This window comes from Neolamprologus multifasciatus, chromosome 12, assembly GCF_963576455.1.
Source record: "Neolamprologus multifasciatus chromosome 12, fNeoMul1.2, whole genome shotgun sequence".
Lineage (NCBI taxonomy): Eukaryota > Metazoa > Chordata > Actinopteri > Cichliformes > Cichlidae > Neolamprologus > Neolamprologus multifasciatus.
Window position 1 is genome coordinate 4,953,840 of NC_140450.1, and position 24,221 is coordinate 4,978,060.

Consider the following 24,221-nt stretch of genomic DNA (forward strand, 5'->3'; position numbering starts at 1 on the left):
AGACTGCCTGACGAGCCCAGTTGTAAGTAAGCTATTAAGACTCGACTGTACGCTTTGTTCGTGTTTTCCTCCAAAAACAATAAGTTCCGTTGAAGCCGCCTTTCAACGCCTCTCTCTGTCTCTCGCTAGCAAAGTTGACCCAGACAACAAAGTAAAGCTAGTTTTCAGCTACGAGCTGACACGAACCCACTGTATTAGTCAGAGGTCCCTTTACTACGGTTCGGAGCCGCAGACCTTCAGTAACAGTAATAAATCACAGCAATAGTACATTCATGTAGTTGTAAACAGCATGATAATATATTAAGTAATCCAAAGTATTCAGAATACGTTACTCTCATTGAGTAACGTAACGGAATACGTTACAGAATACATTTTGGGGCATGTATTCTGTAATCTGTAATGGAATACATTTTAAAAGTAACCTTCCCAACACTGCCCATGAAGTAAGTAAGTAGTAAGTAAAATTTATTTATATAGCACATTTCACAGGTAAAAATCACAAAGTGCTTTACAATAAGATCAGACATACAAGTTAAAATTAATTAAAAGCCCGTTTGTATAAAAATGTCTTCAGCTGCTTTTTAAAGGCGTCAGTAGAGTCTAGACAGCGTAAAGACAACGGCAGAGAGTTCCACAGCCTCGGTGCCTGAAAAGCTCGATCCCCACGTGTTTTAAACCCAATACGTGGGACCACTAGTAGCCTCTGACCTGAAGACCTTGGGATGAAGCATGAGGTTTGAACAGGTCAGAGATATACTGGGGGGCTTCACCGTGCAGAGCTCTAAAAGTTACAACTAAAATTTTAAAATGAACCCTAAAATTTACAGGCAACCAATGAAGAGAAGCCAAATCTGGAGTAATGTGTGACCTCTTGTTTGTACCAGTTAAAAGTCTTGCCGCTGCAATCTGTACAGACTGAAGGCGATCCAGAGCTGATTTGTTGAGACGCGTAAAAAGACCGTTACAATAATCCAAACGAGAAGAGATAAAAGCATGAATAATCATCTCAAGTTCTGCCTTTGACACCAGTAGTCTGAGTTTAGAAATGTTTCTTAGATGATAAAAACAGTTCCGGACAAGTTGTTTAGAGTGTTTCTCAAGAGACATTGAACTGTCAAATATATATATATGAACCATCCCAGTCAGAGGGCTCACAGTTCTATCTGACAGAAAGTTTCTAAGGATTATTGCAGGGAAATTAATTCAAAGTAGTGACACATGAAAAATCATTTATAATTTTGTCTGGTTGGATGTTGAAACAGTAACACACTGTGACAAAATCCAGTGATGCGCTTCATGAGTCACCAAACCAGTCCACCTCTGAATCCTCAGATCATTGTGCTTTTTGTATTTTCTCCTCTAAAACAGGGATAACTTCATACGTTTTAAGTGTGAGGATTACAGTGGACGTAATTTGTAAGGCACCCACTGCTGTCTAGACATTAAACACAAACCAAGACATTTTTTGTAAAATTTGAATTAATTTTGATCCATGTAAGCTTATTTTTTAAAGCAACAGAAATCTGCTAAATTCACTAAAGTTCAGCTTTTTTTCTACTAAGATCTACTTTACCCTTTCCGTATTTAAGACACAGCTCAAAACACACCTGCTTAAACTGGCTTATTCGCTTTAATGCTGATTTTATCTGTTGTCACGCTCTGTTTTGTAATTTTAACTTATTTTATGTATTTTATGACTACTGTTCCTTTTATTAATTGTGTTTTTTGTAAGGTGACCTTGGGTTTCTGAAAGGCGCCCTCAAATAAAATGTATTATTATTATTATTATTACCAGTTAACGTCCACATTATGAACCTGTGGTTAAGTTAACCTACTTATTTCTCATTCAGCATTTTAGGTTAAACACGTCACATCCACATTAAGGAAAACAACATCCACGTTCATGCTTTTAAATATTTGACACACATAACAATCATCACAGCCTAACAGCTGCACGTTGGTTCCGGGCTTATGTCCAATCCTTATTTATGCCATCTCTTTGTAAAGGTGAAGTCAAGCCCAGGATGTTTTCAGATGAAAAGGTTCCCATCTGGTCCCGACCCAGCAGCTGGTGCCTTTTGAACGGAGGCTTCAATCTGTTTATTATCACACGCTCTGATTATGCTGATGGAGCGCCGTGTTTTTCCTTTTGGTAAAAACGCAAAAACCATAAAAAATAGACACAAACAAGTGTGCAGCGTGACATGCCAGTGACATAACGCTGAGCTGTTGTTTGCATGTGTGCGATGGTTGTTGTTCCCTTATCACATATCACTTATCACCGCCCCTCTAAAGCGTAACAGTGACGATCTCTGGATGTTTTTCTTGATCTTAGGGTGTTTACTGGTTACTGGCAGGAAAGCTCAGCCTCCACTGCAGAATAAAAAGAGGACAAGGATGCTGTTTTCCCAGCTGCTATCAGTAGCTTTCCTCGGGTAAATGGAGTGGGGGATGGTACATTACCTGGACTAACTATGGAAACTGTACTTGGCAAAAGAAAGAGCCCCATTGTCAGTGAAGGCAGAGGCAGATAGTGATAGAAACCAAGAATAAACACACACAGTAGAAAAAAGTATAAAAAGTTCTGAAAAGTGGATGTGTGGAAGTACAGTCTCAGTTTCAGGTCTTACTAAATATTGCATGGTGATCATTTTGTAAATTATAATCCCATTAGATTCAAAATGTGTGATAAACCTTCAAAAAACAGGTGAACGAGGGTACGTCTTAGGGAAAATCTACATTTTGATTGACAAGTTGCTTGTAAGCTTACAGTGTTGCTAAGTTTCTCACTGGGATTTCTTGGATCAGCCTATAAGTTGAATTGAAAGGTTCATAAACCAGTGGGTGATGTGTGATGTGATGTATGTGATGTGGGTTCTGGGAACGAGGGATATAGCTCAGGGGTACGGTGTCTAACTGCAGCGTAGGAGGTCTCTGATTCAAATCCAGATGCTAATTCAACTGTAACTATGATGGGATGTGTTGCGAGGGCTTTTGATGCACACTTCCATCAAGTTGAGTGATCACCTTTACCCTTCTGTTAATAAACTGCTAACCTGATGCAAAATTTCTCACTGATGCTTGTCACGTGGGGGTATAGCTCAGTGACTGCAGATCAACAGGTCTCCGGTTCAAATCCGGATGCCCCCTGAGCACCTCACTGTTGCAAGGATGGGACATTTTGTCAGTGCTCATGAAACACTCACCCTGGAATATGTGATATTAGTGTAGGACAGGTGTGTACTCAACAGAGAGAGAGAGCAAAGCGAAAAGAAAAATAAATTATGCCTTTTTTAATCTAAAAACTGAGCTGATGGAGGGGAGAGAAAGAAGTTGCGCCATGACACCTTGAAGCAGCAGTGCGCAGGTTTTAGTGGCAGCTAGTGGAGAAGTTGCAGATTGCATCCACATGGTAACCACGAGGCTGAAAAATAAAGTTGGTGTGGAACCAGCAAAGAATTGCAGTTTTTCTAATCTGCACTTGAGACTGTCGCCAAAAACAAGGCCCCTCCAACCTTTTAGTAGAAATAAGCATGGCAAAAAAGATTGTCTTTCATTGGTTTATGGCCATTTCCTCCTTCACAACAACTGCAGAGAAGGGTGAATTTATTTCATCCAAAAGGCTCAAATTTGTCATATAATCTCGGTTAATTATCTTCTGAATATTTTGACCTGCTGTGACGTTTGTTTCCTTCGGAGTGAGATTCTAGTATTAATGTCACATACATGCAGTAGGATGCCACTCATGTTTTCAAAACCAATGGGTGACATCAGGGTGATTGCGTCCATCTTTTATATATGTATGTGACAGCAGCCAGGACTGAGAAGTGAGCTTGTGTCTCCTCTCTGAAGCTCACGGACGACTGACAAAAATCAAAGCTTCATCATCACTGATCTGTGACTGCACTCTACTTCTGTGCAACAGCTAATTTAAAATAGCATAGAGCAGCGAGTCGCATTATACAAGCAGGCGATGTTTGTGGAATGATTCAGGGCTTTGATTTGTCTCGACTTGACAGTCTTGAAACCCCAAACTTGGAAACTCGCTCATAAGAACCTTTTGAACTTGGGTAACTGTGTGTGTGTTCCTGCATGCCACATTAGACTCAGTGAGTTGAGAAAACTCTTCCTGTTGGTTTCAGGTGATTGAAGGGAAGCAGGGTGTGACATTATGCACCAGTGCTGTTTCCTTCACGGCTTACTGAAAGTTTGATCTTACATTTTGGAAACGATTTCCTGTATTTTAGGTAAATTAAGCACAGCTCACGAACTCCCCTGAAGGTGTAAAATGAGCGGTGATGCCTGCAGCTACGCAAATGTCACAGATAGCAAATCATGAAGGAACATTTCAGCTGTGTGATAACTCAAACAGGCTCCAAAAGGATCCTTTAAAGGTTGATCGTATTCTGTTCTTCTTATCGTCTCCGTATCCCGAACCAACAGTGGCTCTATTCATACTGAGGTTGTGAGCTTCATTTTATCCAGACTTTATCCCACGTCACTCAAACACACGGCGTCTCCTTCGAACTTTAAACAGCGTTTTAGCCCTGCAGCCACTCGAACACCTTGTAGATCAGACAAAACAACACCAAAGGCGAAACGTTTCAAGATGCTGCGCTCAGCACAACAAGGTATCCAAACTTCAGTCTTTTAATTAAACACTTTTGCACGTTTAACAATGTTCTATAAATATGTCCCACAAAGTTAGAGTCATGTCTTCAAACACATATTTATGGGAAAGTCCCCTCATTTTGCTTTACTTTTAATATAATTCAAGCAATCGTTTCTTTTCATTACAGATTATTGGACCTAATGTTGTCTTACCTTTCCATGTTTTTATTTTGTAGCTTCTGTGAAGCATTTCATGATGTGGATTTACAAAAGTACAATATAAATACAATCATCTGGTGGGTGTGCCCTAGTAAGTACACCTTCCTAGTACCTTGTTGGACCCCCTTTTGCTGTCAGTGCTGCCTTTATTCTTTGTGGCACAGAGAGAACAAGGTGCTGGAAACATTCTTTGACGATATCTGCAGAGTGTGGCAGGTCTCTGGTTCCCCTGCTCAAGAATTAAATACAGAAACGTGACAAGTTAAAGGAAAAACGTGGCTACAGTCAGGCGATCTGCTGTGCTGTGTTTGCATTTTGCTATTGTGGAATTGGGATGATCTGATATCGTCGTGTTGGTGTTGTTCCCAGATCATCATGAAAATGTTGTTCCAGGTTCAACATTGCAAGTGACCAATCACATTATTGTGATGTTATTCTTTTGCGCACCAACCCATTCGTGCCTTTATGAAATTCCAATGTTGCAAGGACAATATCAATTCTGCTTAGCGTTTATTAAAGGGTTAGGGTCAGGGTTAGGGTCCGTTGATCGGCGGACAAAGGCGGTTTCTCGCAGCTTAAGTACAGTTTTTTGTTTTACGCCGGTTTTTCCCGAAGTCGCAAAAGTATGACATCACAACATTCTGATTGGTCACTTGCAATGTTGATCCTGGAACAACCTTTAGTATGATGATCTGGGAAACACGAGGATATCAGATCGTGCGTGGAATTGGGTCTACATGTCAGTTTAATTGAAACGTTCATAAACCAGTGGGTGGTGTTATGCTAGCAGAAGACCTGAATGTGGGGGTGTAGCTCAGGGGTAGAGCATTTGACTGCAGATCAAGAGGTCTCCGGTTCAAATCCAGGTGCCCCCTGCTATTTTCACTATTACTAATACGCAGAGGCCAGAAATTGTACTCAAGTGATAGTAGCACTACCTCGACGTAGTTTTACTCAAGTAAAAAGTAGCCATCCAAGAAATTACTCAACTAAGAGTTAAAAAGTATTGGGTGAAAAAGGCTACTTGAGTACTGAGTAACTGATCACAACATCTGATTTAATGTTTAAAAATGAAATATTCAGACAGACAAAAATATGTAGTTTAATACTGAAAAGCAAAATAAAAATACTACATATAAATAAGATGATTACAAATTAATAAATCGCAGCAGAGGAAACACTTTTCCAAATCATCATGAAACTAATATTTAGAGAAGGTAATATAAATATATGTTAGAATAGGGTAAAGTACTTCAAGTGACAACACATGATGATACTTTACTTCTCCAAAGGGCACGACAGGCTCAGCAGATAAAATAACATTCAAACACTGTAGGTCTGAGTCTGTGTCTCATGCATTTATGGTTAAAATGTGTTTATTATTCTATAGAGTAGCAAGAATCTTTTCTCAAGTAAGAGTAGCGAGACTTCATAAAATTATTACTTAAGTAAAAGTAAAAAGTACAGTGTAGTAAAACTACTCCTAAAAGTCATTTTTTCTCAAAAAATTACTCAAGTAAATGTAACTGAGTAAATGTAAATATACGATCAGCACTGCTGCCGTCAAGATGCAGTGAACGAGCACCTTTAGCCTTCTGATAATAGAGTCAAATTCTGTCATTCAGGATGACAGAGCCCACATCCGTGTAGGGTCTCGATTTCCAAACATATTCTGTGTCCCAGAGAAGAAAGAGCACACAGAGATAATGTAAGACAACGACTGTATGATGAGATAGTTGAGATTGAATCTGGATACCACTGCGTTCAAAACACAATGTTTGGTAAATTATGATACGCTTTAGGGCAGACCTAAATTGTGATTGAGAAGTTGCTGATAAGCTAACAGTGGTGCTCAGTGGGTCTGCTTGTCAGGTAAATTGAGATATTCACAAACCAGCAGGTGACATAATGGGCACAGTCTGTCTCTTATACAGTGTTTTGTTTTCAAAGTGGCTTGAAGGAGAGAGGGGGTATAGCTCAGTGGGAGAGATTTGACTTCAGATCAAGAGATCGCTAGATTAAGTCCAGATTCCCCTCCTGCTAGTTTCCCTGCTGCTCACATGGGTATCAGCGCATCCCTTTTCTTAAACACAGGCGTGCTGTGGGGGACCGTCCCAGCTGACACAGGATGAGAAGCTGCAAACACTCTTTAGCTCATCAGTCGGACCTCTGGAACAGACAAAAGACCTCCTTTGTGCATTATGCTCAACATCCACCTATCTGTCTATCTCTTCTGTCTCCATCAGAGACATTTAGTGAAAAAGCTTCAAAAAACTACAAGCAATGTGATTCCTTGTCTTGGTTCTTGTTGGAAGTTGATGAATAAGGGTTATTTTAAATTGTGAATCATGCAAAACTGCTTGAATCCAGCATGCTGGTGCTGGAGTCCCTCCTAAGGAGCTTCATTAAAACATTTCATGGCTGTTTGGTGCTCCAGGGTGGTTTGGTAGTTAGATAAATTGTTGGGTCACAGCTTTAGCTCATGTGTCCATCAACTTCCACATGCTCTCGAGCTGAACACTGAGCTATTATTCATGACTGTGGAGTATAAATGCTGGTCATGGACAGAAAAGTCGCCTCTCTTTTACAGCAACATGCGAGTGTAAAGCTCTGACATGTGATATATGAGGTAGAGCTGCAGCATCTAACCTCATACTGGCTTTAGATTTATATCTATCTGCTGACATGCTTATAAAGGTCTTCTCAGATCAACTCGTCCACATTGGACGCATACTCTACCCGTCATTCTTAATGAAGTCAAATCATCCGCTTCCTGTCGCTATGACGCTTCCTGTTAAAAGTCCCTGAACAAAGTTTAGCCGCTGCCTGAGAAATCCAACTTTCATGTGGCTGGTTATAGGTCCGTGTCAGCCGCACTTCTCAAAACAAAGAGCACATGTGTCCATTTAATGCAAACCAGACCGTGGACTGACTGGGCGGAGAGCTATGAAAAATCGCTCCGAAGGGGGCTAGAGAGGACGCGGTGGGGGTTATTAGTGGGTTCGAAGGGATTAAGCCTCGTTCCCTCGTTTTGGCGTGACCCCGGCCGACCCGTGGCAGCCCTCGCCACAACAAAAGGGCCAAAGAGGTGAAAGCAGAAAGGAAGGCGATCAAAATGGGGAGAGTAAAATGTTCTGCTGCTGCTAATCTTTGATTTCCATTTAAGGATGTTTGGTTTCAGCATCCTTTGCAGTCAAATAAAGGGGTTTTCCCATTATAAGTTTACATCAGCAAATGTCAGTTTCCTGTCATTTCTGGGATGAAAAAGACGTTTGAGCTTGTGGGTGTTCAAGACCTTTGATTGCTAGAATGATTGAAATCTGCAGTGGATCTAAGCAAGGCCACACAGTTGAATTAAATCTTACTTTCCTTAGAAAGTGGCGTTTTAGTGACTCTTTTGGTAAAACTACTAATGCTATTAAATGGTGACTCAACTGGTTTTGACTACAACTTTTTTACTCTACTGCAACACTTCATACAACTTGTTCCACTCAACTATTCACACAAGACATTTTGTACACCTAAGTATTTTTGATCTAACATTCACACTTGGACAAATGAGTCGGTGTCTTGGGGTTCGGTGTCTTGCCCGAGGATACGCTGGCACGCCAGGGATTGAACCACCAACCCTCCAAGTAATGGATGCCCTCCTCTACGTCCTCATCTTCAGCAGGTTTAGCTTCCAGTGAAGCATATACATAACAACAACAAAACTATATTTTTTAACTTTTCAAAAACATTCTGACCTCAGGGTCCCATTTCAATACTTTTCCCATCATACACTTCTCTATTTTTATTTTTTGCTTTTATTGACATCTTTGTAAAAATATGTTTGATTGTTCTGCGATGTGTTTGCTTTTTATTTATCAGATTTGTTATTTTCAGGAACAGACTGTGTTTGTGTTTGTTTTAAAAATAAAACAGTTTCACAACAGAAGTGATGCTTTTCAGTTTGACACTTCAAAAAAGGCCTTTTGTAGACGGCTCAGTTTATCAGCCGCTTCTTTCTTTCTTTCGCTGAAGTTTTGAACTTGTAAACCAATGTTACAATGAACGTTAACAAATGTTCAGCTTTAGGTGTTTTTTAAAAATGAAAATTCCTCTCAAATTATCAAAATGCACACAGGAAGGTTGTTGGTAAGTAACTCTTAAAACCTGGTGAGTTTGAGAGTAAAAGAAATTAATAAAGTGAATTATTGTTATTTTTTTTACACATATGTGTTGATTCCAAATAGTTTAAGCTTTTTCCCACTTGGAGGTTTGTTTTCTGAGGACGTGAAAGAATTCAGGTCAAGTATTGGAAAGATGGAATTTGTATACTCTTTATTCTGTTATCTACACTTTGCTGGCTTATTTGTACAAAACAAAACAGAAAGATAACAGGTTGAAACACAGGAGCAGGACTGCATATTACAGAAAGAGGTGGCGGTAAAGCCAAAAAGCCCAAGAGGGAAATAACTAAGACAGCAATAAATTTAGACTTAATTTAAACATGGATTTCTTCCTTATAACACTTCCTTGTAGACCTGTCTGAGCACCATGGCTCCTTCAAGCTCTCCAGCTACTGTTTCATATACGTACCATATAAGCTGATGTGCAGTTTATGTGAAAAGCTTCAGTAATGACTTCGTCATGACTTTCACAGCTTCTCTTAACTGCCATTTGTCAGGGATGGTTCAGAGAGTTGAAATAGCAAGCTGGAAGTACTTTAATATCTTTTTATGGCGTTTGCCTCTTTTAGAAACATCAGTAAACTTTATTTTCAGACCCCAGGGTGGTTGTTGGGTACCATCAGTGTTTGAGGAGACAGAAAACGAATCATCTGGAAAGTCATCAGCTGATAATGATCCATGAAAGTCCTGAAACGTTAACAAAGGATTCCCAGTTCCAGTAATAGTGCACTAACGTTTAAAGAAAGGCTCATTTTGGCTCAGTCATCAAACTATTTCCTATGTCCAAATATTTGCTTCCAGCTTAACATGCACACAAACATGTTGTGAACACAAAGGGGAATAACGAGGATCTCAGCGTCTCTGCTGACCTCTGTTGGTGGTGACTTGGAAATGCAACCTACTGGAAAATATCTCTAAAACTACCCACTTAAATCTCCCTTTGTGAGACAGTCACACCGATTGTCTTCAGTCTTTCCTACAAAATGTTAATGGATGAGTGTTTAATGAGTACACAACCAATCTAATTAACTGAGTTATACAGTTAAGTCTATGATTTGTTGGATAAATACACAATTGTGTAGTTTTGCCTGTACAGACTTTAGAGTAACTGATCAGGAACTGGACTCATTTTATACACAGAGCCACATTTTCAGATCCTCAAAACTAACTGGACAACCAATCGACAGGCAGTTTCAGGTGAAGCCTCTTTCTTCATTTCAAACAAAAAAAGTAAACATGATGTTTGAGCTTGATTCGAAGTGCTGAGTTTAGAGTGTAAAGCTTTTCTCCAGGATTTTAAATATGACGATCAAAGAGAGACAAAAAACAACATCTGCTGCTGAGGAGGTCAGCATGTCATCATCTTGAGTTCACAACAAGGTGCAAACCACTGATTAAGTTCAAGAACAGGAAGGACAGGTAAGATAAGACAGAGATTAGCCACCTCATTGCATTTTCCAATCATAGGACAGACCTCGACAATAAATCAAGCAATTACTGATGTTCAAGTCAATCTGACATACTGTCTGACCATATATGTGTGTTTTATTCTTCATATCTACAATTTGATGTGCAAGTGTAGTCATTACCAGAGTCTAACTACTATTATATCATCCACGCAGCAATATCTGGGCTTATTCTTCTATTTTGAGTTGGCTGTTATTCATCCACATTAGGAATGGGAAACCTTTAATTTCAGTGTGCTATGTGGTGTATTCGAAAACAATCAGCGATTGAGAGGAAAGGAACAAAAACAGGATGAAAAAACAAAAGAAAACACATGTGAACTCAAATCCATCCAAATATAAAAGGAATAAACTAAAGAAAAAGATGACATCAGCAGCTTAAAAGCATAGATGTTAAAGATAAATTGCAGTCACTATGTATTGTATGGTCAAAGGAGCTTGCAAAGAAAAGCGTCTGGACTTCTTTAAGTTACTTGAAGACGTTTCACCTCTCATCCGAGAAGCTTCTTCAGTTCTAAGGTCAAATGGTGGAGAGTCCCAGATTTAAACCTAGTGGGAGTTTCCCCCCACAGAGGGACAAAAGTCTTCAAGTAACTTAAAGAAGTCCAGACGCTTTTCTTTGCAAGCTCCTTTGACTACGATGACCTGGATGACTGAGAACCTTCACAGACATGTGTATTGTATATATAATCAACTAATGATGATCACAGTGTTGGCACTGTTTCATGGGGGTTTGTATTGCTTTTTAAATATTACAGTATGGAAAAGAAATTTATATAACATAGAAAAAAGTTAATTTATAATAAGGATAAAATATAACAGGAATTGTAAAATATTCTTTTCTTATTTAAGAAATATGAAAATCTTACATATATTTCTATATAAATTTTAAACTACAAATAATAAAAGGCTAAAACCTCAAAATAGCGAATATAAATAAATAAACGCAACCACATAATATTGAAGTTAGATTGTGAAAACTGATCTGACAAACGGTCCCTGAAAGCATCACTCTACAACCTATTCCTTTTCTTCTTCGTCTTTTTTTCTTTTGAAAAACACCATAAACTGGAATGAAGATATGCACAAAGAAGAAAATGCCACTGATATCGGATAAAATAGATAACATCGATTTAATAATATTTAGCGTTTAATTAACGAGTAAAGTTTGACTTGAGAACTTCCGGTGCGGTCAGTTCCTTAGTAACAAGGACAGTAGCCTAACGGTTTGTCTGCAGTTAGCGTTTTCTGCTTAAGCTAGTTAAATAACTAATAAAACCGGAAAATACACAGGAGAAAAAAGCAAGCACAGCAGAAAAATGGCTTCCGATAAAGAAATGGCCTTATATTTGAAACAAATTCGATATCTAGAGGAGCAGCTGGATACGTAAGTCTATTTCTCTTGAACTTTTATCGAAATAAATCCGTAAGAGTTCATTTATACAGTGAAATATGAGTGTAATTGTATCTTTCTTTCCTATTTTTAACTTATTAATGTTAATCTTATCAAAAACAATTTGAGCTTTTCCCTCCAGTGTTGTTTACTTGCCTAACCTAAATCTCGAAATTTAGATTATTGGGACGCAAATAGTGTAGCATGCAAATAAAATTGAGAGAATACTATATTTACGTTAAATATAACAGAGAATTAATTTAAAGTGCAGAACCAGGCAACAATCTTGAGGCACCGCCCCCATTTCTTTAAGTGTTGCCTTCAAGGAGCCAGTTCTCCTTGTAAATGTTTTTAAACTGGCCTTGCGCAACAATTAAGTCAGGGGTGTCCAAACTCCGGCCCGCGGGCCAACTGTGGCCCGCGATCCATTTTTAATTGGCCCGCAAGTAATTTTATAAATAGAATCGAATATGGCCCGCACTTCAACTTTTGCTTGAGTGTATTGCACTTCTTAGTTTTAACACCAGGGGGAGCTACTGTCGATCGAGGCAGTTGCTCCACCAAAAAGGACAATCACAGAAGAAATTTAGCCCAAGTTAGTTACTAAACATGGCAGAACCAAAGAAGCGAAAGGTAGAAAGTGAATGCAGAAAATTTCAGACATGGTGGGAGAGTGAATATTTCTTCAAAGAATTCAAGGGGAAGTGTGTCTGTTTGATCTGCACTGAAATTATGGCAGTTATGAAAGAGTATAATGTACGACGTCATTATGAAACCAAACATCAGGCCTATGCACCCTACACTGGTGCTGATCGAGAGCAGAAATTAAAGCAAAGGGTATCTCTCCTGCGGGGTCAGCAACAGTAATTTTTTCGTGCTCAAAAGGTCCAGGAAAAGGCTACAATAGCCAGCTATGAGGTCGCCCAACTCATCGCAAGACATGGCAAGCCTTTTTCAGATGGAGACCTCATAAAACACGGCCTCGTTAAAGTCACCGAAATAATGCGCCCGTCAACAACGTCAGCATGTCCAGAAATCCAGTTGTTGAAGACTTGTCAGCCAACATTAAACTGCAACTGTCTGATAAAGCTGTGCTTTTGATCTTTACTCCATCGCATGCGATGAGAGCACTGATGCCACAGACACCGCACAGCTGCTATTTTTTTTGCGGGGAGTGGACGAGAGCACGAGCACTTTAGGTGAGTAAAAAATATATTCCACAGTACCTGTGTGTTAATGTGCAGGTACACATGCTTCAAATATCAATAATGCACATCAATTCTGTCACTACCCTGCTTTTGCACACCACTTTCTTATATGCGCTTTTCTTGTTAACACACAGAGTACACACCGCTGTGCACTGCCCACGTACACGCAAAGTCAGCTGATCTCATCTGATGCAGATTTGCTCCTTGATCAAGTGACATTTGTCTAGATTTTTGGCACGAGTGGCGATCAGCACCGCGGCTGGATGTCCCGATTTACACCCAGCGCAGCTGATACTCACCAGAATAATTTACTAAAATTATATGCACTCCTGTTATTAAGTCCAGTTCAGTCTGTTAATGTTGATAACGGTTTCAAACGAACGTTAATAGGTGTGTTGCTAAGCCTAATAACTTAAATAACAAACTTGAAATGTGCCCGTCCCATTTTCCCCTTTGTTGTTTTTTCTCTGTGCTGTAAATCTTCTGTCTAAGAAGAAATCTGAGGCTGCTGTTCTGAGAATGAGCTACCAAAGCTTTTTCTGAATAAATCAATAAAGATCCATTTATGGAAAGCTGTGATGAAGGCAGTTTTGTCTTTAATTATATTCAACAATATAATATATTCGACCACATGTAAGTGATTTTTCTAATTTTAATACACTAAAGTTAAGGTTATATACCTAATTTCTAGTAAGTGGCCCAGCCCCTCCTATATTTTTATGTATGTGGCCCTCAGTGAAAAAAGTTTGGACACCCCTGAATTAAGTGAACAAGTGAATGCAATGATGCACACTCTATGTATAACAAAGATCAAACTAGATTCTTGACTCTAATCCCTGAGCCTGCCATGTCCTTCTTCAACCTGCAGCTGTCGGCCTAAACAAGAGCAGATGGAGAAAGAATACCAGGAGCTCGTCTCTGAATTCGCCGTGCTGCAGGAGAACTCAAAAATCCAGACTGGTCACCTGAAACGCATCCTGACTGCAAAAGAAAAGAAGGTGACTGAGTTGTTGGAGCAGCTGGAGAATGAACATCGGGAAGCCAAACGCAACAGAGACAACCTGATGCTGCAGCACAGCAAGGAGCTGCAGGAGATGCGTGAGCAGATTGAAGAGCTTAAGTCAGAGAACAAGATAGAGGGTGAGAACATTTTGACAGCAGCACCAGTAGGAAAAAAGCAAATTATCAATGAGACCAAAGAAATTCTTTGATATTCTTACAAATTAATTCTTCAGTACCTGAAAACAGGACAGGAAGCACATCAGAGCACTTCCTGGGTTTACACTGTTGTTGTTTGAGGAGCTCTTTGAAAGGGGAAAGATATCCATGTGCACTCATCAGCCACTTTATTAGGTACAGCTCTTCAGCTGCTTTTTAACACAAATATCTAATCAGTCACTTGCATGGCGGTGACTCAGTGCATTTAGTATTCACTGATTAACTCTAGTTCAGTCTCTCTCCACACACTAAGCAGACTTTTCCACACACTCCGTGAGGCGTCATCTAACCATCATGGTCAAGATGACCGACTGAAAATCAAACCGAGCACATAAATGGGGAACAAAGGGGATTTAAGTGACTTTGAATGTGGCGTGGTTGTTGGTGCCAGATGATCTGGTCCCAGTGTTTCAGAAACCGCTGATGTCCTGGGATTTCCCCACACAGCTAATACTAGGGTTTACGGAGAATGGTCTAAAAAAGGGAAAATATCCGGTGAATTCTCTGGGAGAAAATGCCACGTTGAGCTGATAACAAGGCAAAAGTAACTCAAATAACTACTCAGCAGAACCGAGGTATGCAGAAGAGCATCTCTGAATGCACAGAACTTCGATGATAGCAGATGAGCTACAGCTGAGTCCATGCCACGAAGAATTAAGACGTCGCTTAAGGCAAGAGGAGTTTAATCTGAGTGTAGTGGCAATTCCTTTTGTTTGACAAACCAAACATCCCACAATTAAAAGTCCACAAGCCACTGCTGCACTGAGATACTATTTCGTACGCAGGCAAAAGAAGTCCACTGTCCAAACTTGAAAGTTGCGTTTTTATGGTTTATTTATCCAGTTTGGCAAGCAATAACAAGATCCATTTTTTTTGTTACTTCCTGCTGCTTCTCCTGCTCTGGCAAAAAACCATAGGCCCACCCCAGTGCATGCTGGTCCTCTACCAGTCTCTTTATTTATAGAAAACAGAATGGCCCTACAGCTCTTCCTGACTAATTTAACAAAGTAACATCAAACAAACTTTGAAACAAAATATTAACCAACAAATAACTTGTAAATAAACCCCAAAATATAAGTAAACTAACAACAAACTTTAACTAATTTCAAAATAATAAAAAATAAGAACAAATAGCTCCAACACTGAGTACTAGCAAGGTGTAACTAATGAAATGGCCGGTGTGTGTATGTACAAATGTTGGATACGTATAGATGCAATAACTTAGTAAAGGGCTGTTTACAGTGTGATGTCAAATAGAGAAATTTAAAATAAAAATAAAATGTAAGAAGCAGCGAGGACAGTGTGGTCACGGTCCCCACTGAACAGGTGGTGCTTACACACTGTTTCAAACACCTTCGAGTGGAGCGTCATCTCTTCTCTATCTCAGGGAGACATATTTCGTTACGTCATTAAATCCCAAACCTTAGAAACGACTAAAACTAGCACTATTGTTTAACAATGAGCCACAGGCTTAGTTTCAGAATCAACTTTTTAGATTTCCTTACCTGGATTACCCAGCATGCATCAATAATCTCTTTGCTACCTGTACACTCCTCTCCTCCCCTCAGTGGAAAAGTTGGAGCAGCAGAAGAAGGACCTGATTTCAGTGAAGTGGCGTCTGTCTGCCGTGGAGTCTCTGTGGAAGCAGCTGGAAAAACAGAAGGAAGATCATGACATTGCCACCAAAACAGTGACGGTGGCAGCACAGGTGGAGATGGACAGGTGAAGTCCAGTTAGGGTCTGACTGTTTCTTCACAACGAGCAATAAATATTCATCCATTATTCTCTCTCGTCCACTCACCAGGAAGGTTGAGAGATTGCAGAGCATCGTGGAGCCTACTGTAAAGCTGAAGACTGAAAAAATACTTACGAAAAACAGGGCTGAGCACGAGGAGCGGCTGGAGCAGCTCCACTTTCTGAAGAGTGAGCTGGTGCCCCTGCAGGAGGACGTAGACGCCATGCAAGCCAGACAGAGGGATCTTTGTTCTGAACAAGATGAACTGGAGAAAGATTTCATTAAGATTATTCAGCAGAAATCCATCCTCAAGAAGGTGAGAGGACAGCTGTTCATGACAGTAATGTCACCTCACTAAGACACTGGATGGTTCTTATTAAAGCGCCTTCAAAGTGAACTGCGGACAGCTCACAGCAGCTTCCCCGAACGGGTTTGAGACTGAAAGTTTATATAAATCTACTCAGTTTCAGTTTTTTTAAAAGAAGACAGTCGACTGATGAGAGTGATTTTAAGTAGGACTGAAAAAACAAACTTATACCTATGATTCAAAGTCGCTGCTTCCCAAGAAGTTAGCAGTATTTTTGAGATTTTTGAGAATTCGCAGTATTTTTTATTACATTTTTTCTCTACATCAAATAAGAAATGAACAGCGCATGTCTTCCATTTCCTGTGATGACGATACCACTTTTTTATGTCCGATACCGATATCATAAATTTGGATATCTGCCGATACCGACATGAATCCGATATAGTGTCTTTTTTAATAAATAAAACTTTTTTTAATATCTTGCTGCATTTTGTATGAGTTTATGCTCAAGTTTAAATAAATAACAACACTAAAGGTATTCTGTTATACCTGTATGTAAAAAATACACTGCACCCAAAATATTTCATAGTTCAGCAACACTGATCAATCTAATAAACTTAAACCTACACCATCCTCCCTATTCTGGTAATTTAAAGAGTACTTAGCAGAATGTAAGGAGAACAACCTCAGGAAAGCAAAGAATCACGGGCCCAGAGTTAATTCATGTACATGGGCGAATCCTATGCAGGAAAGCGCGCCAGGCATTCACTCAGAGTTTATTATATACTGCCCTCTCACGTAACACTCATGGGTGGAGTACAAGTTAGGAAAAAACAACTTCTTATCTGCTGCTTGCATACAAGGCTGCACAGGATGCAAGCTTGCAAGACGAAGAGGAACGAGTTGATTAACGATCTTGTAGTGGGTTAAAACAATACATGTGGGTGTTTGTCTCAACTTGAGCAGACACTTTGTTTTTGCTGACACGCTATATACAGGCATTACTGTGCAATTTAAATAAAGCTAAACATAAAGGTAAAATCTTTTCACACAGAAATATTAAGCAACCTAACTAATAGGGTTGCAAACTCCCAGCAAAAAAAAAAAGGGAACCACCCTCCACCTCATGATGCTTAATCGATGTAATCAAATTTAATTTGATGCAGGGGGGAAAATGCACAGAAATAATAATGATATTTAATGGATCGGATTACATTTTTTATTTCTCGCCGATATCCCATCCAGGAATTTGGGTCAGTATCAGACCCATACCGATACGTAATATCGGATCGGTCCATCTCTAGTGAGGACCAAGCACTGGTCTCAGTGTTTTGCACTTACACATATACTTAAAGATATCTGTTTTAGTGTCGAAGGTCAAACCCAAGAAGAAGATGGAAAATTGATGTTTTATCTGATAGGTCGATAAAACATTATGTTTGCAGCTTCTGCAACGAGAACGCCTGAAATATATAATATTTTATATATATATATATATATATATATATATATATATATATATATATATATATATATATATATATATAAGCTCCCAGCATTGAGCTTGATATTGTTTATGACTATGAAATAAAAGTAACATTAAATATCATTAATTAAAGCACAATAATCACTAAAATCATTCACTGTCTTCCATTTTTCAGAACGTAGATGAGCTAAGAGAGCAGTGCCAGCAGTTGACTACAGAGCTGAAGGACTGTACGTTGGATAAGCTGCGCACACTGGCTAAAATCAAGACTCTCAGGTAGAAGACAAATGTATTTTTAAATGTCCACAGAACAGGATCAGACACATATTTATTTTAGTACCGACTGACAGACTTACATTAAAAGTAAAGATTCAGGCTATTAAACACATTTTCAGCTCATTTGGCTGAAGGACTAATGATTCTATGCCAGGGTGAAAAGGCCATCGTCCGTCTACAGCTTAGTGAAAGTTTGATGCTTAAACACAGCATCCCGAATGGGCCTTCACTTAAATTGCGTTCAAGGTCACGATCTCATTTGTCAGTTTATTGGCAGTAACCTGTAAATTGTGCTACGTACGTGTATGCACACGTAGACTTTAACCAGAGATCATCTGATCTCTCGTCACACATTTAAACTGAGCTACGCTCTAACCGAGTGTTTAACCGTTGTTTTCAGCCAGAGTCTGTCTTTAGTACACGAGGAGTGTCGTCAAAAATCAGCCAGGATAACTTCACTCTCAGACCAGATCCAGAAAGTCAGGTGCAAGAATTTGAAGCTGGAGGGTGTCAAGCAGGAAGCAGCCATCATTCTCGGACACATCCTGTCGGTAAAACACAGTCAGGGTATCAGTGCCGCTGTTTTAGTGCCCCTGAAAACTCTGGATATGTGTGGCAGCTGCAGGGCAGGAAAATATTAGTTACTGTCCACGAGAGCTGCGTTTGTTCAAGAGAAGGCAAACAAACATCCCATTTATATTCTTAACACACGCATCAAGTGGTGCAAGAGTTATAGACAAAGTAAAGATTTATATTCAGAACTTATAATATTTTCTTTATTTTCAGAGTATTTGTTTGTAAATTAAAGACAGATGTCACAAAGACAACAAATGATGGATTATTTAAAAACATTTGAATTTGCAGCGTTTCTTTTGAAAGGTTGGAGAATGTCATGTTTACAGGTAAGTTTAAAACATCAAGTCGTCTTTTTGCCTCCAAGAGGAGAAAAGTGTTTGTGGTCAAACAGAAAAATATCAATTATTATCTTAAAAACACACAAGACATGGTTAGACTTTAGTAAGAGCTGAAATGCAGCAGTAAAAATGGAGTAAAACCTACAGTTAGAAGAAAAAATGAATTATATTTATATATTTATATGATTTAATGCATTAGCATATCCACTACTGAGAACTATAATCTGTTAGATTCTCACAAATGTACTGGGTAGTCGTTTTAAGAATATTTAATATTCAACTAGATCAGATATTTGAGTAAAACTTTCTCTGTCCACTGAGATGTCTCTCAGTCATTATCAAAGCTTTGTATTTTCTGTCATCTGCAGGACGCAGAGAAGTCGTCTGAGAATCAGTGGAAGGTGCAGAGGCTGCTGGAGATCCTGGAGAGCACCGCCGTGCTCTGAAGATGACCTCTGGCCTCATGCCAGTCAGGTACTGGAGCCGCTCTTCACCGGATTGTGTGTCATACTCTCATGACTTGTGAAAACAACAGTGCGGACTCTGCTGGGAGCTGATCTCTTGTTTTCATTGAAGCTGTTTCCTCTCAGCAGCTCAGTGAGCTGGATCAGAGCCCCGCGAGGCCCGAGTCCTAACAGAGCCAGAATGGCTGTTAACACTTCTCATCAAAGTAGCTGAACAACAATGCATTCCTCACTAAACGAGGCTTCAAGTTTAACACACAGTAGAGTAAGTCAGTGTCCTGGGCCTCAAACGTTCTGCCCTTTCTGCATGAATGCCAGATATTTAGAAAAGTAGTTCAGCACCTAAATTATTTTCCTTTAAATAAGAATAAAGAGTGAAGGAAGAAGGGTTTTTTTATGGGTTGATCTCACTTAGAAGTGAATCTGCAGATGTTAAAAGACGACTGCAGACAAACCAAAGACACTGAGTGGTAATATCACTTTGATGAATGTGGAAATAAGCAGCTGTTTGCTAACAAATTCCTCCTTCCAGTTTTATAACATGATACTTCTAACGTGGCCTTCCTAGTGTGTGCTGCACATATTTTGCATTTTTCTTGTGTTTTAGTCTCTGTAAACATGAGGTGTTAACGTTCAGCAAAGAATCTTAAGGTAGTAAATGTAACATTGCTAATCTTGTCCTGTTTATGTGTGACCTGTGCAGCTTGTAAAATCTGTTTCTCCCTCAGGAATCAGACACAGGAGCTTCTGCAGAACGCTGAACAAAATCCTGTCAAAAGTGAGAAAGAAAAAGTGGTTATGAGTCTGTCACCTGTGTGAAAATAAACATCTCTTTAAGCCTGTTCTGGTACTATTGCAAATAATCACCGTCGTTTTGCCAAAGAACATTTACATTTACAGAAAGTTATGTGGGCGGTGTGGCGGCGTGGTGGTTTCCATTGTTGCCTCACAGCACGAAGGTCCTCAGTTTGACTCCACAGTTCGGCTGGAGACTTTATGTGTGGAGGTTTGCATGTTCTCCTTGTGTTTATGCTGCTTCTCTCCAGGTACTCTGGTTTCCTCCCACAGTCTGAAGACATACAATTAGTTGGGGTAGGTTACTTGATGATTCTAAATTGTCCTCTAGTTCCAATCCCCGCATGAAGCTGATAAGAGGATGGATGGATGTTCTTTTGAGTTCCCAACCATGAGTTGCTTTTTAGAGAGAAGAAAATTCCCATGTTGTCCTGTCCTGGGACACCTCCATGCAAAACGGCTCATAGATGTGTGACAACTGTGGGCTTATTAAGGCTGCTTAAACAGCCCGCTCCATATGACATCTCTCAGTGGTTATGTAGAAACCGTTAGCTGATGTGGCTAGCTTTGAGATCAGCTGATTTACCAGGAATGCTGCTGAGCTTTACTTTACAACCTTCTTGAGCCATAAATCATAATTAGCTTAATCAGTGGAGTTAAAGTTGTATACCTCATGGTTTGTTCCAGCAGTTTATTTCAGTGAGTGGTTGCACAGAAAGGTGTTAAATCCAAATCTTCTAGCTTGAAGTTGTGTCAGGAACTTCAGGCTGGTATTATTATATAGTTGCTGCCCTGAAAATCTGCATCTGATTGCAAGCACCAGTAGGTAAAAGTGATAATCTCAGCATTTTTAAAAAATGGTGGCAAAGCTAAGGGCAAAGCTCAGCTCACTCGCAATGATGTCGCAGTGACCTTCTGCTTTGAATAGCTGGCACCACTTAAAAGTCAGTGAGGTGTAGTGGAAGGAGAGGTGGAGTTCTGGACAGATAGAAGAGGAGTGAGAAAACAGAGGAAGGTCGGTGGAGACGAAACCTCTGCAGCCTTCACTCTCCGACATGATGGAGCTCTATCTCGACCTGATCTCGCCACCCTGCCGCGCCGTCTTCCTGTTTGCCAAAGCGCTCGGGATTCCCTTTGAGTTCAAGTATGTCGACCTGATTGCAGGTAATCTCACAGCAGCTCACTTTCTGCAGTAAAATGGTAATTATTATTTACAGTTTGGAGATTAACAGAATGCTACTGACCAGCTTTACACAGCTGAGCGATCAGCAGGCTTTGAACTTGGAAGTTTGCAGCTCTGCAACTCTACACAAAGACTCTTCAAGAGTTCAGGGGACTAAAATGTCCTGCATGCTTTTTCATTTGTGCTGTGACCATTAACAATAACAAAAAATGCACCTTTGGGCTGCTTTTCTTTTTCACATTTCACCCAGAAAGCTAGATTTACATTAAGTCTTGATGCACAACTTTTCCTTTCCTGACTGTGTATAATGGAGACGTACTGGGGAAAGAAAATTAAGAAAACTGTTTCATAGCAGATACAAAGAAGAAAAAGGGGGATTATGAGTCATTAAATCCACTGTAATTGAGACCAGTTTGACATTTTTGTCTTTATTATTTCTGCATTCTCCACATGATGGAAACATGCCAACACAAACAACTTCAGCACGTCTGTGAATTTCACGTGTTTGTGTCAGGGCAGCAGTACAGCAGGGAGTTTGGGAAACTCAACATCGTGGCGAAGATTCCTGTCATGAAGGATGGAGGCTTCACCCTGTCAGAGAGGTACAGCAGGGCCTCGAGTTTCCGCTCAGCTTTGTTTCAAATAGTTTGATTCTTTTTCAAGCTGCTGCCTGAAGCTGCTTTGGGAGTCTGGTCGGTTCATTTGTTCACAGTAAGTTACTAATGATGAAGATCTAATGGTTTAATGCTGCTGTTAGTACTAGTAACACTTAATAGTGCTATTATCAGAAAAACAATAATGGATAATTCTGCAGTTAATTGAACAAAATGACCATCCAGGCACTCTGCGCGTCAGTTTTAGCAGAGTTTCTGTTACATTTCCTGTCGTTAAAACATCATTCGTTTCTGTTCTGTCTTGTCTTGCAGTACTGCGATCCTGAAGTACCTTGTGCAGAAATACTCAGGGTCAGTGGCAGATCACTGATTTCCTGCCGGCCTGCAGCAGCGAGCTCGTGCCAATGAATACTTGTCCTGACAGCACGCGAACCTCAGAGGTCACTGTCAAAAGGTCTTCCTGCTCAGGGTTCGTGTCCCAGTTTGACCAAGTGCTGCGTCCTCACATGACACATTTCATCAGCTCGATTAGTTCTTATCTGTAGCTGATTTTATAAGGTATATAATACTTAATATCCTTCTTCTCCTACTATTAATGTTGCTACAGTCATGTTAGCAGCTCTGCGAAGCTCTCCTTAAGCCCAACTGTTCTGAGGTTACAATAGAATAGAACAGAATACAATGGAATAGAATAGAGTAGAATAACCCTTTATTATCATTGTACATGTAAAATGAATTTGTGTGTGCTCCACACCAACTGTGCTGAAATAAAATATAAATAATAGACAGGAGAATAATATACAAAATATATACAAAAACAATAGAAAGGTACACATTAGAGAACAAGCTGCAAAAGATAACATACTCATATGATTCCTTACTATGTTCGTGTTTTATGTTGTCATATTTTGACCATGCTAACAAATACCTACTGGTCTTCCGGCCACTATAAGCTGCCACACTGGATCAGTACTGCTGCTTACTGATCTTTGTGTCTGTTTGAGTAGATGCTGTTTCCGGTCATCATGGGTTTTGAAGTCCCGGAGGTGACGATCGATGCTGGTCTTGAAAATATGAAGCAGTCGCTCAACCTGTTGGAGGAGAAATTCCTCCAGAACAAACAGTTCATCCTCGGGGACAAAATCTCTGTGGCAGATGTGGTGGCTGTAGTGGAGATCATGCAGGTACCACAGCTTCTGTCATTACTTCTATTTGTGTTTCTTGATTAAGTTATATTCTTGGATTTGTGGTTTTTCATGGTTTGGATTTGGATTCCTGGTCTTTAGGTTTCTGTCTCTGTGCCTTTCCTGTGTTCCTTGTGTCCTAGTCAAGTTATGTTTTCATGTCTGTGCTTCTCCTTATTTCAGTGTCAATTCCGTGTCTCCACGCCCGTCTCGTGTTTCCTGTTTTACTTTGACAGTCTCGCGTCCTTTGTTAATGTTTTCAGTTTGCTTCCTCCCCGTCTCGTTATGTTTGATTACTCCCAGCTGTGTCTCTTTCCCTCATTACTCCCTTGTGTATTTAAGCCCTGTGTTTCCCTGTTGTCGTGTTGTTCCATGTGCTGTAGGTGTCTCAGTTTTTCTGCTTTCTGTCATTCTTAGTTCTGTGATCCTCATTTCCTAGTGTTTAGTTCTTAGTTTCCATGTTCAGGGTTTTGGTTTGTTTTTTTGTATGTTTATTTTGTGGAGGATTTTTCCAGCAAATAAAGCTGCTGCTTACGTTCCATGGGTCCTTGATCCTGCATGCCACACAGCCACACATGACACCTTATTTCTCCCACATTTTCGGCCCAAGATGTCAGAGTTGTTTTTGTTGATGGCTACATGCTCAAAAGCTACATTTTAGGATCTAAATTATGTATATAGGAACAAAAAGGTTTGAATTTTTGAACAGGAATAGATCCCACATAACAATAACTGCCTTTCCCAATGTGTGTTTTACAGCCTCTTGGAACTGGTGTAGATGGGTTTGAAGGCCGTCCGAAGCTGATTGCTTGGAGAGGGCGAGTGAAGGAGGCGCTCGGTGAGGAGCTGTTTGACGACGCTCACAAAGCGCTCATGCAGTTGAGCGGCTTGCCAGAGAAGCTGAAGAGCAGCAGCGAGTTTGAGAAGTTCAAACTGAGATTTCTGAGGTTCTTCAACTGAGGAGGTTTACGTGTAC

The 24,221-nt window shown here is 39.9% G+C and overlaps 2 protein-coding genes, 1 non-coding gene and 1 pseudogene across 6 annotated transcripts in view; all 4 read left to right on the forward strand.

Annotated features, from left to right (window-relative positions):
- Nucleotides 1-88: 88 nt before the first annotated feature.
- Nucleotides 89-24,221, forward strand: part of p2rx7 (purinergic receptor P2X, ligand-gated ion channel, 7) — a 48,977-nt gene continuing 24,844 nt past the window's right edge. Inside the window, exon 1 of one of the 2 annotated variants that reach the window (XM_085181166.1) lies at nucleotides 89-417. The gene's annotated coding sequence lies outside the window, so the exon portion shown is untranslated. The remainder of the gene's footprint in view (nucleotides 418-24,221) is intronic. The other variant, XM_085181167.1, reaches the window with a different exon arrangement.
- trnac-gca (transfer RNA cysteine (anticodon GCA)) lies at nucleotides 5,634-5,705 on the forward strand. The gene has a single exon. It is a non-coding gene; the product is annotated as a tRNA-Cys (tRNA).
- On the forward strand, nucleotides 11,473-21,788 carry cfap157 (cilia and flagella associated protein 157). Of its 2 annotated transcripts, XM_085181171.1 has the most exons (8): nucleotides 11,476-11,855; nucleotides 13,938-14,209; nucleotides 15,856-16,009; nucleotides 16,092-16,338; nucleotides 17,991-18,091; nucleotides 18,492-18,642; nucleotides 19,374-19,479; nucleotides 20,198-21,788. In XM_085181171.1, the coding sequence occupies exons 1-7, from the start codon at nucleotides 11,788-11,790 to the stop codon at nucleotides 19,449-19,451; spliced, it is 1,071 nt and encodes a 356-aa protein (XP_085037297.1). In that variant the 5' UTR covers nucleotides 11,476-11,787; the 3' UTR covers nucleotides 19,452-19,479; nucleotides 20,198-21,788. The 2 variants fall into 2 exon arrangements, with proteins under 2 accessions (XP_085037298.1, XP_085037297.1); XM_085181172.1 differs by lacking the exon at nucleotides 18,492-18,642 and having other exon boundaries at nucleotides 11,473-11,855; nucleotides 20,198-20,312.
- On the forward strand, nucleotides 21,298-24,205 carry LOC146506231 (glutathione S-transferase theta-1-like; annotated as a pseudogene). Its single transcript, XR_014877340.1, has 5 exons — nucleotides 21,298-21,428; nucleotides 21,962-22,049; nucleotides 22,374-22,530; nucleotides 23,069-23,245; nucleotides 24,005-24,205. The product of XR_014877340.1 is annotated as a glutathione S-transferase theta-1-like (transcript).

Coding starts and splice junctions, on each gene's coding strand:
- cfap157 (XM_085181171.1), top strand. CDS start 11,788: ATGGCTTCCGATAAAGAAATGGCCTTATATTTGAAACAAATTCGATAT. Junction 11,856..13,937: donor CTAGAGGAGCAGCTGGATAC/GTAAGTCTATTT, acceptor TTCAACCTGCAG/CTGTCGGCCTAAACAAGAGC. Junction 14,210..15,855: donor GTCAGAGAACAAGATAGAGG/GTGAGAACATTT, acceptor TCCTCCCCTCAG/TGGAAAAGTTGGAGCAGCAG.